General features: G+C 40.4%; 1 protein-coding gene across 2 annotated transcripts; it reads right to left on the bottom strand.

The window, feature by feature from the left end:
- Positions 1-2601: 2601 nt before the first annotated feature.
- LOC110814890 (heparanase-like protein 1) lies at positions 2602-5999 on the bottom strand. Of its 2 annotated transcripts, XM_022042471.2 has the most exons (9): positions 5244-5999; positions 5081-5117; positions 4494-4677; positions 4245-4402; positions 3913-4146; positions 3621-3810; positions 3382-3507; positions 3174-3273; positions 2602-3087 (listed from the first exon to the last, which is right to left on the bottom strand). In XM_022042471.2, exons 1-9 carry the CDS (start codon positions 5448-5450, stop codon positions 2731-2733), a joined length of 1593 nt encoding a protein of 530 aa, XP_021898163.1. In that variant the 5' UTR covers positions 5451-5999; the 3' UTR covers positions 2602-2730. The 2 variants fall into 2 exon arrangements, with proteins under 2 accessions (XP_021898163.1, XP_088078251.1); XM_088222125.1 differs by having other exon boundaries at positions 3621-4146.
- Between the last annotated feature and the right edge of the window lie 8091 nt (positions 6000-14090).

The following is a 14090-nucleotide window of genomic DNA, read 5'->3' as shown; positions in this document are numbered from 1 at the left end:
GAGCAGGGTTTTTGTGTGTTTTCTTTTGGATTTTGATGTTCTTGTGATTTCTGTGATTTAAGTGTATCCGGCGATACCTATTTGCTAATTTGAGCTCCTGGTTTGTGATTTCACCTTATTTTAGAGTCTTAATGCGTTTTCTATGTCCTTAGTGTTGGTTTTATGGGATCTGTGACTTTTGTTGGCCATTTTAGCTTAATCCCTAGTATACCCGTTTGGGACTCCTGATTATTATTATGGAATTTTACATTCTCTGTTTTCCTCCTAATGTAGTCTGATTGGGTTTGTTTATGGGAAGCAGGAAATTGCCACATCCATTTTCAGGATTCAAAGTTTCGGTTTGCTGTTTGTTTTTCCGTTTCCTGATCCTTGCTGGGTCAATTCTCAGAGTTCTTTACGTTTCTGCTATGGTAACTTCGTAAATTTCTTTACGGACCGTCTCAATAATCCTTTTATTTTGATTCAGGTTGGCAATGGGTAGAAATCTTAGTCCAGTATTACGGCGGGAGTTGGCAATTCTTGATAAAGATGCTGATAGCCGTAAATCAGCAATGAAGGCACTGAAGTCATATGTGAAAGATTTGGATTCAAAGGCAATCCCTGTCTTTCTTGCACAAGTTTCTGAAACCAAAAAAACTGGATTCTTGTCTGGGGAATTCACAATATCCCGGTATGAAGTTCTTGCTCGTGTCCACGGAGTCAACCTAGTTCCTCAGATTGACAGCATTATGACTACTATTATAAAGAAACTGGCCTCAAGTGCAGGGCCTTTCCCTCTTAAGCAGACATTTCTGATTCACCTTTGGTGGACCATGTATATACTGATAACGGTGCAGATTACTCTCATGAGTTTGCTGGGGTTCTGCAAAGAAGTCCTAGAAATAGGCTGCTGAGAAGTGCTACTCCCAGTCCTCAGGTAAAATGCTCACGTGTTTTTAAATTTGCTTTACTGAGATATCCTTATCTGAAGTGTAATATCAGCTTTTATAGTACAATTATATCATGATCTCTTGAATATGATTAGAAGCATGATTGATGAGTTTCTGCAGTTGGCTGGCGCCGCAGAAAACAAATCTGATAAAAAGTTCTGAAAAAATATATAGAATAACAGTAGAATTACCCAGAACTCCCTAAATATTAAACAGCAAATTTGGTGCCTGGCCAGTTTTAAAAAGCTCCATTCCTTTCATTTATTGGTAGTGGGTGTTGCTTATAGGATTGTGAAGCTGTGATGCTTGACTGCTGGATAATATAGCAGTTACAAATTATAACTTTACTAATAGTCACTTGCGATAGGTTCAGTGTAGCACTTTGCCCAATTCACAGCTTTATGGTGTTAAACTTCCTAACAGTGTTAGTCTTATGCTAACTTCATTTCTGTTTCATTTTGTTTCGGACATATGCTGTTATATGACATGAGTATTTTGCTTTGTTTTAATTTCTGATGTTGATGCTGATTGCTAATGTAAATTGCATTTTGCAATCTTCTGCTTCAGAGATCAGGCTCTCGGATTAATGCTGGCAATGTTAACATCTTTATGACTCCGAGGAAGCTTATTCACTCTCTTCAAGATGCTACTGATGTTGACTCAGACTTCTCAGGCAGAAAACCTAGGAGATTCAGAAGTCCGTGTTCAAGAAACTTTGATATGAAACCAAAACCACACCAGGATTGTTTTCTGCATGATTCAGTCCATGAGGTAAAAGGGAATGGAAATTCTAGTACTGCTGGTGAGAAATCTCGATGTGTATCTGAATCAGTGTCATCGACAGATGAGGCTCCTCTTGATGCTGATGCACAAATCCATCACAAGGTCATTCCTCAAAATGTTACCGAAATGCAGAAAATTTACATCTATGTATATGCATATATATTTGTCCGTTGAATTGTTGGTCCTTTTTCTTTATATATATTTTTAAGTTCTCAATTTTTGGGGTTTAAAATTTTTGAATTTTCAACAGATGCAAGTAGATTGTCTGCTGAGTTGCAGCGACTTATTAACACTGTCCAGGAACTCGATGGGCGATCCCAGTGTAAGCTGTACTTTAAACATTGACATGCAAATTACTTCTTTATATGCTTTTTTTTTTTATATATAAAAAGTTTAGAGCATGTATTAACATAGTATCAAAGGAAAGGGTGTACCACCCGTATACAAAAGTATTTACATAGAAGTTAAAGTGTCAATGACATCCCCAAAATTCACATTACTAGTGATATCATGATTTAACATAATCGACTCAAATAAATATATCCATCTATCTATTAGTTTATTAGTACTACTCTCAACAAAATCAAAAGCTCTCCTATTCGTCTTTTTCCTAATGATCCTACTTCTTCATATGCTTATTTATGTGGTTTTGTAAGTATATAGTGTTATGATCTTATCTTTATTTTGTTATAAGTCATTCTATTTTGTTTAAATATCAGTGAATCTTGGGTTTATTCCAAAATACATGTCATAGCACATCATTTAACTTCCTTTTCTAAATTACATAATTTATGTTCAAAATTACCTTTTAGAGACTATTGAAATTTGTTTTAGAAGTGAAGATTGATAGATTTTGACTACTAATTACTAATACTAATAACAATCAAAATAAAACTCAAACACAATATTATTGTAAAGAATTTCCTTCTAATAGTTGAGTACATATAGTTGCTTGAAACTAGAAAACAAAAAGCCTAATCTAATTTTTATTGACGAAGTAATTAAACTCAAAGAAAAATTAGGCAGCACATGCCGGAGCACCGAAGTCTCTAATAGTTACAAAAACAATGGAATCTGGTTCGACATGGATGGGCAACGAAGCATCCACAAGGTTTGGATTCATTGGTGGGATTTCGAGAGAATCAGTGAGCTTCAGTGGAGTACCATTAAGTAGAACAACATTGCTTTGAATATTCCCATGTTCTGGAGTCAAATGGTACTCTTCTCTTCTCTTTCTCCCATCAATGCTGTATCCAACCTTTCTATTTCTTGTGCCTCGGACGTAATCGCCTACCAGTAGATTGTAATCTTCACCCACCGTGACATCGTAAGCAATAGAGTTTGACATGCTGATCAGAACTAAACTGATTCCAGGCTGCATACAGATTAATCCAACTTAATATAATAATCTAATTAATCAGATCATCTCTGATGTTGGGTTTAGATCATATCATCACTTACCTTATCTCTTGCACAATGAGAATAAACACGTAAAAATGGAGAGCCATCATGGGTGACTCGGAGAACGTTTGGTCCCATCAACCGATGCCACAATAGAGCTCTGTTATGTACATCAAACAATTTATATATATATATATATATGTTACTTTGGATTACATGTTTAGATATATAGAAATAAATAGGAAAGTAAGTTGAAGAGAAAACTGACCCATAATAATCAGGATTAGGAACAAAAGTTGTGGTATTAAGGAGGGCATAGTTTCCACCAATTAAGGCTTGTCTGCAGTAAACCTTATGGTTGAAAGTGGATGTCATACCCAGTTGATCTATATACCTGTTAAACATTATTTATTTCAGTCTCCCTCTCTCATTTTCTCTCTCTCTCTAGATGTATGTATGTACGTGTTTATATACAATGAGTAAATTAAATAATCTGATAATAATCACCAGAAGCCATCAACGAAGTACTGTTGAACATCTTTGCCACCACTATTATATGCTCCACCGGATTCACTGACCCAAGGTCCTGTCCAGGATGCATACACAGCTGCATCTTTTGAAACATCTTTGAAAGTTTGAGCTATTTGATCCAAATAAAGAGGATCTTGAATCCGATTAATCAGTTCTTTGTCAACACCTACAAACCAATATATGTAATTACATACATAAACATAACTATATGCAATCAACACAATCTTCATTATGTAAACATAATGAGGAAAAGGAGAGGAAGAAATACCAGGACCCATGTTGTAGATATGGTGGGTGACTCCACCAAGAACTTCAAAGCCTGTGGCTTGAAGGAATTCATTGAACCATGTTTCCTCATAAAATCCAGACGGACCCAACACTTTTGGTTGTGTTTTTTCATGTTTATATACTTGTTGCACGATTTTCTTCAGTGCCACCACGTCTTTCGCATATTGTTTTGCTTCAATTCTTGCAGAAACACCAGTTCCACACAACTCGTTTCCTGTTCAGATTTCACCACATATGTGCATATATATATCTTTAGAGTTTTCTTTCTTATTCTTTTAGGGAAGAGAAGAGAACAGAGAAAAATCCTCCTACCAAATTCATACGAGTCAATGTTGTATCCCTTGGAAAGAGTATAATTGATAAAATCCTTAGCATTTTTTGAGTCCCAGTCACCTTCCCACAAGATATCATTCTCATCGGCACTCTTCTTCTTTCCAATAAGAGCATTTATTCCAAAGGTTACTTTGGCTCTGCATAAAATATCAACACCATAAAGTGTATATATAGACACACATACGCATATATATAAATTCTCATGCCAACGATGATACATATATATACCCTGTTTTGTTGAAAAAAGAGTTGAGTTGATCCCATCTGTGCATCTCCAAGCAACCACCACTAAACCCGAAGAGAGTACCATTCTTGGTGGCGAAAGGTTTGCATTCCTTGGCTGCATCACCGAGCTTGTATATCACCTGATCTTGTAATGACCCTCCCACTCTGAGTCTCAAAGGCTGAAACGCTGCAGTTTTATATTCACAATTGTAAAATATTGAACAGAAGATAACTATGTTGGAATATTTAATTTATTTTTTTACGGGAAAAATAGCAGGAAAAAAATAGAGAAACCGAAGAAAGAAAGAAGAATTCAGAGCTTGGAAACGAAGGAAGAAGAAGAAGAAAAGAAGATGGCGGTTGAAAAACAATAACATATATATATATGGCTGGTATATATATGTAAGAGCAAAAGGGGGAAAAGTAAGGCGGCAACCTTGCCGCGCTACAGCCCAACGGACTACATATATTACATGGCGGGAGCCAATACAGCCATCTATATATACATATATATATATTCTTAATTGCCAAACAAACCCAAAACACATATTCTAGAAAATAAAGGATTTGGAGTGGGATTGAAAACTTACCCTTTATGGAATTTACTAGGATCTTGTTATTCAAATCCTGTATAAAGCAAGAAGTAAAAAACTTTGTATTTAGTACATATATACATATATATATATATGTGTGTGTGTACGTAAGTAGGTGTATGTGTAGTGTACGAGGTGAAGAGAAAAGGAAAGAAAATACCAGATATGGAATTCCAGATTGGCCCCAAGGGCACTGGTCATAATCACATTTGTTTTTAGGCCACCAATCCAGAGTAGCACATACAAAGGTATCATCTGTTTTGGCAATGGAAGTTACTCCTTGGACTGTCACCTGAACATCTTCTGCTGCCACCAACCCAGAAATCAACCATGCAAGAATTACGAAAACTCCAATTAATCTCGCCATTGTGAATATTACTTCACAGATTCACAGATCACTGATAATATGTCTATCTTCTCCATCATAGATCACATATATATATATATATAAGCAGTGGTAGTGTCCCAGTGCATCTATAACTTAAAATTATATCTCCTATTGACTTCTTTCAAATTGGGTATCTTCAATGTATTTTATGACTCTTTGATTATATGTATTATATATTTATTTAATTAGTATTTATATTTATACTAGAACTCCCAGCTTAAAAGTTCAACTAATTATCTAATTACAAATTCTCTGAAATACTGAAACACTTACTGGAAGCAATTTTTTAACGTATCGAATTCTTTTAATCAACTCTCTCTCTCTAAAATCAAATACCGAAACACTTACTGAAACCACCTCCTCCGTCTCTCTGGCCGATTACTTGCGGAGAAAAATTCTTGGGCTACCCACCTCGACTCAACAAACTACAATACTCCATCTTCAACAGATAGCTTCATCTAACAATCTACCTCCAATCCTATAACTGTTACATGTTTTAATGGCTGGTTTCACAGAATCAGAGAATAAGTAATCTCCTCCATCTGATTACCTTTTCGTCTAATCATAATTCTTTTTTTTTTTGGTTTTCGCTTTCTTTAGTCGAAAACTTTATACGTCTATATTTATCTCGTTTGTCTGTCATGGTTTTACTGTAGCGTTAATGTCCTATATTCGGCGAATTCTTTACTTAGGACGTTTTGCCAGAGCTGTGTATGCAAGGTCATGTTTACTCATGGCTATTGAGTTGGATACGCATTGGATTAACTGGGAACAGAGAACCTCATGTGGGTTTCTCTTGTTTTCTCCTAAAAGCTTTGTTTAAATCTCGTTTAAAACATTGAAGTTGGACGATAATCGAAAAATTGACTAGGAAGGAAAATATATAAATTTGCTTATGAAAGGTTTTTGAAATTTTATTACGATTGCCGATGTTTGTCTTCTTGTTATTGTCTCCAGGAGTGGAACTGGGGAAAGCCGATGTGAAGCTTCTTCAGAGAAGCTGCCGGGAATACAACTCTGGCCGACTCTGTAGCCAAATCTTGGGAAGCCGTATCAGGCCTTGGTCCCTGGTATTCCAGACTCTCTTGCCAAATATGATTTCTTCTTATGTATTTTTCTTTATTTGCTTTTTTGGAATTCTTTATGTTGATTGCTCGTATGATGATTTTCATATATGAATTTCTCCCTGTATGGTATTGAAGCTTATGCTGTAGGTATGCTTTTTATTGCACCTTTTGTAAGTACGTACTTGTTAAACAAATAAGGAACTGTTTTAGTTAGTTTGATATGGTTAATTCCCTCTCCGAGAATGAGGAACTGGGTTTGAAATTGCCCTCAGGCTATGTGCCTTTTTAAAATGGTCAGAAGCAAAAGGAGAAAAAAGCAATTATCTTAGTATATAGTCGAAAAGTAACTTGACATCAGTTTGATTTCATCTATCACTGCATGATTGTTTGCTGAAAGCTTTATGGTTTTACCTTGCTTGGAAGCAATCTAACATCTTAATAATTATACGCATTCACACAAACATGTGTAATAGTGAAATTAGGTGTAAATAGCTTCTGGTAGAGCCGTCTTTGTTTAGAGGTTGAATCCTGACAAATGCCAAGAATTTTTCTTGAGGATTCAATATGTAATTCATGCAATCCTATCTTTGAAGGCTATGCTGTAGACGACTTAAGGCATATTAGTTGCATCGGGTCTTGCACCATCAAATTTTAGCTGGTACAAGTTACCCACATTTCCTTTGGAACATCTTGTAATGTTGCACGTGATCTACCTACTTCTTCAGGTGAAATTCTACGGCTTGTTCTGTATCATCATTCAAGCATCATAATCCTATATCAGTAGCACAAGCACACAAATGCAGCTGCTATGGCTTTATTGTATGGGTTCCTTTTTGGAGCATCATGTGCTCTGTGCTTATTGCAACCAGTTATAATTAGTGCTCACAGAAGGTTTCAACTATTTTGTATCTCTTTCGGATAGATAGCCATGTAAAACGTCTTGATGAAGATCTAATCAACTTTGCAGAAGATCTAAGACAAGGTAGGTTAAATGCCATAAACAAGGTTTTATTTTGCTTGTATTCACTCTACTACATGTCAAAATCCAGGGGCACTTCAAAACTAGTTTGTTATGTGACTCAGTAAGCCTGTGCAAGCAAAATGTGATTCTCATTTTTGAAACTCAATTAATCCAACCCATTTCATGACTAAAATGTGACCAATTAACCAATCAACAAAACTACTTGTTATAAATAAATCTTGTTATTGCATCGAAACATATAAATGTTGACTAATCTAGCTAACATTGAACTTGTAAAATGAAATGGTTGAATAATTGAAAAATGAGATTATCCAGGAATACACATTGAATGCAAAGATTACGTGTTGAATTTCTGGTAGTAGATCCATAATTAAAAAAGTGTTTGTGATTGTTCTTCTTAGTTTATATTCCATTATTGCACATGACACAAGAGAGTAAATGGATTCTGGCACCCAAAAAATGGCCTGGTCAAAAAGAGAATTTAACTGCTTCTTAATATCTCGAGATATGGAGAATTTCAGATTCCAATGCCATTGCAGTAGTCTATGAATTTATTCTTTATCATGGTAGCTTTTTGTTCCTTGTAGTTCAATTAACCTGTTCAGATATCCGTGGAGAGTATAAAAATTGTTTTAGCTTTGAAATGACAGTTTGGGTTGGTTTGCCTTATTTCTTGCCTCTTTTTATATTCTCATTCTGTTTCCAAATTTTGGAGGGAAAAATATCTCCAGATGAACCTGCTATTCTTCCTCCGCTGCCTATGGTACTGAAAACTGAAAACCGCAAGTCCTTTTATGGAGCACCTCAGTCAAAAAAGGTAGATTATAGAGACACAGAATGGGATGGAGAGCTTGATAGGGATTTTGAGCTAATGCCTCCCCAGGAAGCCATAAGAAGGATTTTGCTACACCTGCTGATGTTGATCAGCCTAATGACCCCAATGAACTTATCTACTGTGTCTGTCATCAGGTAATGTTTTCTGCCTCACAATTTTTCTTGACCCCAATGAACTTACCTACTGTGTCTCTCATCAAGTAATGTTTTCTGCCTCACAATTTTTCTTTCTTTTTAAGGAAAATAAGTTAACATCCATTCTCCTGTTCATTTTTTTTTGTCGAGACTTTGGTATGATACTGAAGTGCTGTAATGTAATTTTCATAACCATCTGATGTCTTTTGGAGATATGATCACCTATGACAATGAAATTGTGAGTTTATAATTTTGATTTCTTCCTCTTATTCTCTGCTCCATTTCCTTCATTTCAGTTCACATTTAGGCATTAGATACTAAAGATTTTCAAAGTAAATTGAGATTGCAGTACATTTTATTACAATTGTATTGATCAGGAGTTAAGGATGGACCAACCTCTTCTTTCCTTCCCCACTTGACTTTTGTTAGCCGCACAAGGGAGAAGCCCAGCTAAACATTAAACTGTGGGAACTTTTGTAGAAGCTACCACAACAAAAGTTTTGAAACTTTTTTCTTGTTAACGTATTTTGGCTTTTAAAAGAAAATCCTTCACTTTGTCAAGAAGACCTTGAAAACAAGATATTGCTATCTCCCATAACCAAAGGTAATTTTCAAGTTGTTTGTCTAATTTATGTTTTCTCAGAAGAAATGTTTGTTTTGAAGGCACTTGTGAATTTACTCGAATGCTTCATTTCTCAACAGTGCCAAGGAGGTAAATGGTTCCATTACTCGTTTTGGACTGACATTATAGACAAGATTCAGAAGAAAATTGTAGCACCCGGAAAGGAGAAAAAAAAAAAAAAAAAAAAAGGGGGGGCCACGTCAGCAGCCACGTCAGCAGGCCCGGTCAGCAGTCCCGGCCAACCGGGGCCTGCCACGTGGCAAGACCGCGTCACTCCGAAAGGAGCCACGTTGGCGATCCGCGTGGGTGCGATCCGACGGCCCAGATCAATCGCGCGATCGGACGGCCCAGATTCAATCGCACGGACGGCCCAGATTCAATCAAAAACGAACGGCCCAGATTAAAACGAAATGAACGGCTGTGATCAAAAGGCAAGGGGTTATAAATAGAACCCCCACACCAGACCACAAACCCTAGCCGCCCGCCGCTCGCCGGAGAAGACGAACCAGAGGCCGACCGCCGCCACCCGCCGCCGCACCGGGGAAATTTTCGACCGCCGATCGAGGTAAATTTCATACCCCCGACTCGTTTTTCTCCGCTGATTCCTCCTATGGCCAAATTGAGGCCGAAATCCCGGCCAAACGGCCGGAATACGCGGCCGAAACCCAGCGGCGCTGCCGCGCCCCTCTCGGTTTTTGCCTCCGACGAGGTCCTTCCCGGCCTCCGTTCAATGCAATTTTTATATCACCATGATCACCATTCTTTTCTCTACAGGTTGACCGAAGCCGAATCACCAAAACACGAACCTCGCCGGAGAGCCGCCGTACCCGAGAGCGCCGCCGCCGGTAAGCTCCGCTTTTCCGTGATTTTTGGCCCCCCCGGGGGCCCTAGGGTTGTTTTCTGACAAGGACCAATGCGAGTGTGGCCGAATTCGGCCGAAAATGGCCGAAAACAGCCAACCCGAGGCGACTCGCCGCCGCCAGCGGCGGCGCCGTCGCCGGAGCACGGCGGAGCCGCCGTGCCGGAGTTGCGATTTGGTCCAAAAGGGGCCCTGGGCCTAATTTGGATTTTTTTGGAACACGTGCAGGTACTGTTAGTGTGTTTCAGTTCCCCGGGAAAAATTCAGGGAAAATTAGGGACGGCCTGCAGGCGCACTGTGAATCGTATTCGGATCCCGAAAACAAGTAAGGACCCCTCACCCTATTTCCTATCACGGTATTAAAGTTCAAAATGATAAAACGGTATTTCTTGAATTAACGCATGTGTGAAATTGCTTAAGGTTGCTAATGGAGCCCGAGTCTAGTGTGATTGATGATTTACTGTTATTTGGCCTGTTTTATACTGTTTTACAGCTTTAAATGCATTATGGGGTTTGATGTGTTCATTTTATAGTTTCGAATGCATATATTACTGTTTTATTAATTATGGGTTGAATGACTGAAGAACTGATACTGTATGTTGTCTGTTCGGCATGAATTACGATTTGCTTGTTTAAATGTGAATTGATAATGCTTATTGAGGAAAAAGGGAAATGAAACATTGTATAGACTGATAATTGTATGATGGGGTCAGCCTGACTAGATATCCTGGGAGATGGTGGACGGACCGGGTCCGTAGGGAACCCTACCGGGATTGTGGTCTCACATGCCGGACGGGGTATGGGGATCTTATGGTTTTGGCGCCCATACCGGACGGGGTATGGGGACGGCCCTGGAAACTGATTATGAATGTTAAAGGTTAACGGGTAGCGGGACCGCTAGGGACCCCCATGGATACTAGTAGGCTGGTAAATGAGAAAAAGATATGTTGTATAATGATCGAATTACAAAAGGCGTGATAAGTGCTATGTTGTACAGCTTATATTATTCCATGATTGTGATAATGTTATTATTTTTCTTATATTGTTTTCATAAATTCCACCGAGGTAAGTGGATGGTAAAGGTTTTCATGTTAATAAACGAGTTTATTGTAAATTATGCTCCATTGGTCTTTTTGTGTTTTTCTACCCACCTTTACCTCCGTGACGGTGAGATATCGTGATGTTCTTACTGGGCTAGTGTAGCTCACTCCTTATTTAACCATTTCAGATCAGGAAGACATGGTTCCCGAGCCCGTTCCGCAGGAGGACGACGAAGGGGATACCTAGAGACTCTGTAGTCATACTCATAGTTTTATTTTCGAGTTTCTCTCTTAGTTAGTTTAATCTTTTATATTTTAAGTACGTTTCTGGTTTTTCGTGTAAGGGATGTTAACTGAAATTTTGATCTCGCTTCCGCATTTGATATATTTAAATACTCATTTCATTTTAATATTTCCGGGGCCGTTACAGTTGGTATCAGAGCCGCATTTCCTCGGACCCATCCCTTACACTATAGTCCTTTAAAGAAATACTCACCGATTGGTCGTTACTCAACCATTCCTTGTAAATGCAGGTACACAGAAATGAGGAGAGGAAGGCCCCCACTAAACCGAGCGGCCCAAGATAATTCGCTTCGGGAGGATTTGGACAGATTATATGAGATGGTGGAAGCTCTCGTAGCTGCCCAGCGAAGGCAAGAGGAGAGAAGGGAGTTACCCGGACCTCCTCCGCTAGCGCAGGTTGAGCCCCCGTTACAGCAGGCTGATCCCGAGCCACCCCGGCAGGAGCCTGTTCCTCCACAGTACCACCCGGCACCACAGCCGCGGTACGACCCGGTACCACAGCCACAGTACCAACAGGTACCGCCACAGCATATTCCAGTGCCCCCACCCCATCAGCAGGCGCCACCACAGGGTCCCCCAGTTCACCCTCAGCCGGCCCCAGTCCCTTTACCTCGGGACCCCGCTCCCTCCTTGATCGACCCCGGCTTCATAGAGAGGTACAGGAGACTGAACCCTTCTACTTTTTCAGGGGGATCCTCTTTTGAAGAGGCCCAATACTGGCTGGCGGAGACTGAGAGAGCCTTTGAGACCTTGGGAGTAATTCCTGAGCAGAGGGCTGCCATTGCCTCCTACATGCTGGTAGGGGAAGCAGTACGCTGGTGGGAGCTCAAGCGGGCCACCCTGCCTGTACCAGTTACTTGGGAGCAGTTCCTAGCGGCTTTCCATGCGGAGTATCTCCCTAAGCACATCCAACATTTAAAGGAAATGGAATTTGCTCAGTTGGTCCAGGGTAATATGACAGTGTCGGAGTATGCCCGCAAGTTCCTGGAGCTGGGCCGACATGCCCCGGAGACATTGTTGGATGAGGGCCGAAAGGCCAGGAAATTCCAGTGGGGTCTCCGCCCGGCGATCAGACAGCACTTGTTGGTGATGGAGCTCGAGACATATTCGGCAGTCCTGGCAAAGGCGCAGATCATAGAAATGAGCTTCGACACCCGCCCTCAGCTAACGGGAAGTTCCCGACCTTCAGCCCCGCTCCGCAGGCCAGCGCCTACCATGCCTGTCCAACCCAGTAAGAGACCCAGGCCTGCCGTTCAGGGCCCTCCTCAGGCTATGGGGGCAGCTCGTGGGAAGACCTGCCAGTACTGCGGCAGGGATCATGGGGACCGACCCTGCTACCGCCTCAACAACACCTGTCGCATATGCGGCAGTGCCCAGCACTATGCGAGGGAGTGCCCTAGGAACCAGAATCAAGGGAGGCCTCCAATCCAGGGCAGAGTTTACAACCTTACCCAGAAGGATGCCGATGCAGACCCGGACGTGGTACATGGTATGTATACTATCTCTGGCCACATTGCTCATATTTTGTTTGATACTGGTGCATCACATTCTTTTATTTCACATGTTCTTGCTTCCAAAATTTGTGTATCACCTGATAGACTTGATTCACTATTGTTGGTATCTACCGCTGGGGGGGAGACATTACTAGGAGAGGTTGTCTACAGGGCATGTGCCGTGGAGATAGCAGATAAGAAATTGAGGGTAGACCTGATAGGGTTAGACACAGGGGATTTTGATGTAATCCTAGGAATGGATTGGCTGGCGGCGTATCACGCCACCATAGACTGCTTTAATAAAAAGATTGTATTTAATCCTCCCAACGAGGAGCCATTTACAAGTTAATAAAATTATTCGGTACTGATTTTCCCTAATGACAAATTCTTTTCTTCTTAATTCCCAGTGCGTTGATATTGTATTTTCCCCAACTAGGTAAACCCAAGAAGGAAGTTTGTATCCAAGAGATTCCAGTAGTCCGAGACTTTCCAGACGTATTTCCGGATGAACTGCCCGGTCTACCAGGGGACAGAGAGGTCGAGTTCACCATAGACTTACAGCCAGGAACCCAACCCATCTCGGTAGCTCCTTACCGAATGAGCCGCATCGAGATGGAAGAGCTAAGGAAACAAATCACTGAGCTACAAAACAGTGGCTTCATTAGACACAGCATTTCCCCATGGGGTGCCGGGGTTACTTTTGCAAAGAAAGGAGATGGAACGTTGAGACTGTGTATTGATTATAGAAGGATAAACAAGGTAACAATAAAAAACAAGTACCCTCTCCCCCGGATTGATGACCTTTTCGATCAGTTGCAGGGTGCACAGGTCTTTTCTAAAATAGATCTACGATCAGGTTACCATCAGGTGAAAGTGAGAGCTGAAGACATCCCCAAGACGGCATTCCGAACCAGGTACGGACACTATGAGTTCCTGGTTATGCCGTTTGGGCTAACCAACGCCCCGACCATCTTTATGGATCTAATGAACAGAATCTTCATAGAGTTTTTGGATAAATTTGTCATCGTGTTCATCGATGATATCTTAGTCTACTCAAAAAGTAGAGAAGAACATGCTCATCATCTTGCCCAAGTCCTCCAGGTACTCAGGGAAAAGAAGTTGTATGCAAAGTTGAGCAAGTGTGGATTTTGGCTCGAGCAAACCGCCTTCCTAGGACATGTTATATCGAAGGAAGGGGTGTCGGTGAACCCCGAAAAGGTTGAAGCGGTACTTGGTTGGGAAAGGCTGACAACAGTTAAGGAAATTCGCAGTTTCCTAGGGATG

Source organism: Carica papaya, chromosome 6, assembly GCF_054855325.1.
Source record: "Carica papaya isolate Zhongbai chromosome 6, ASM5485532v1, whole genome shotgun sequence".
NCBI classification, from domain to species: domain Eukaryota; kingdom Viridiplantae; phylum Streptophyta; class Magnoliopsida; order Brassicales; family Caricaceae; genus Carica; species Carica papaya.
Note: the sequence above shows the minus strand (reverse complement) of the source record. Positions and strands in the feature narration are given on the sequence as shown.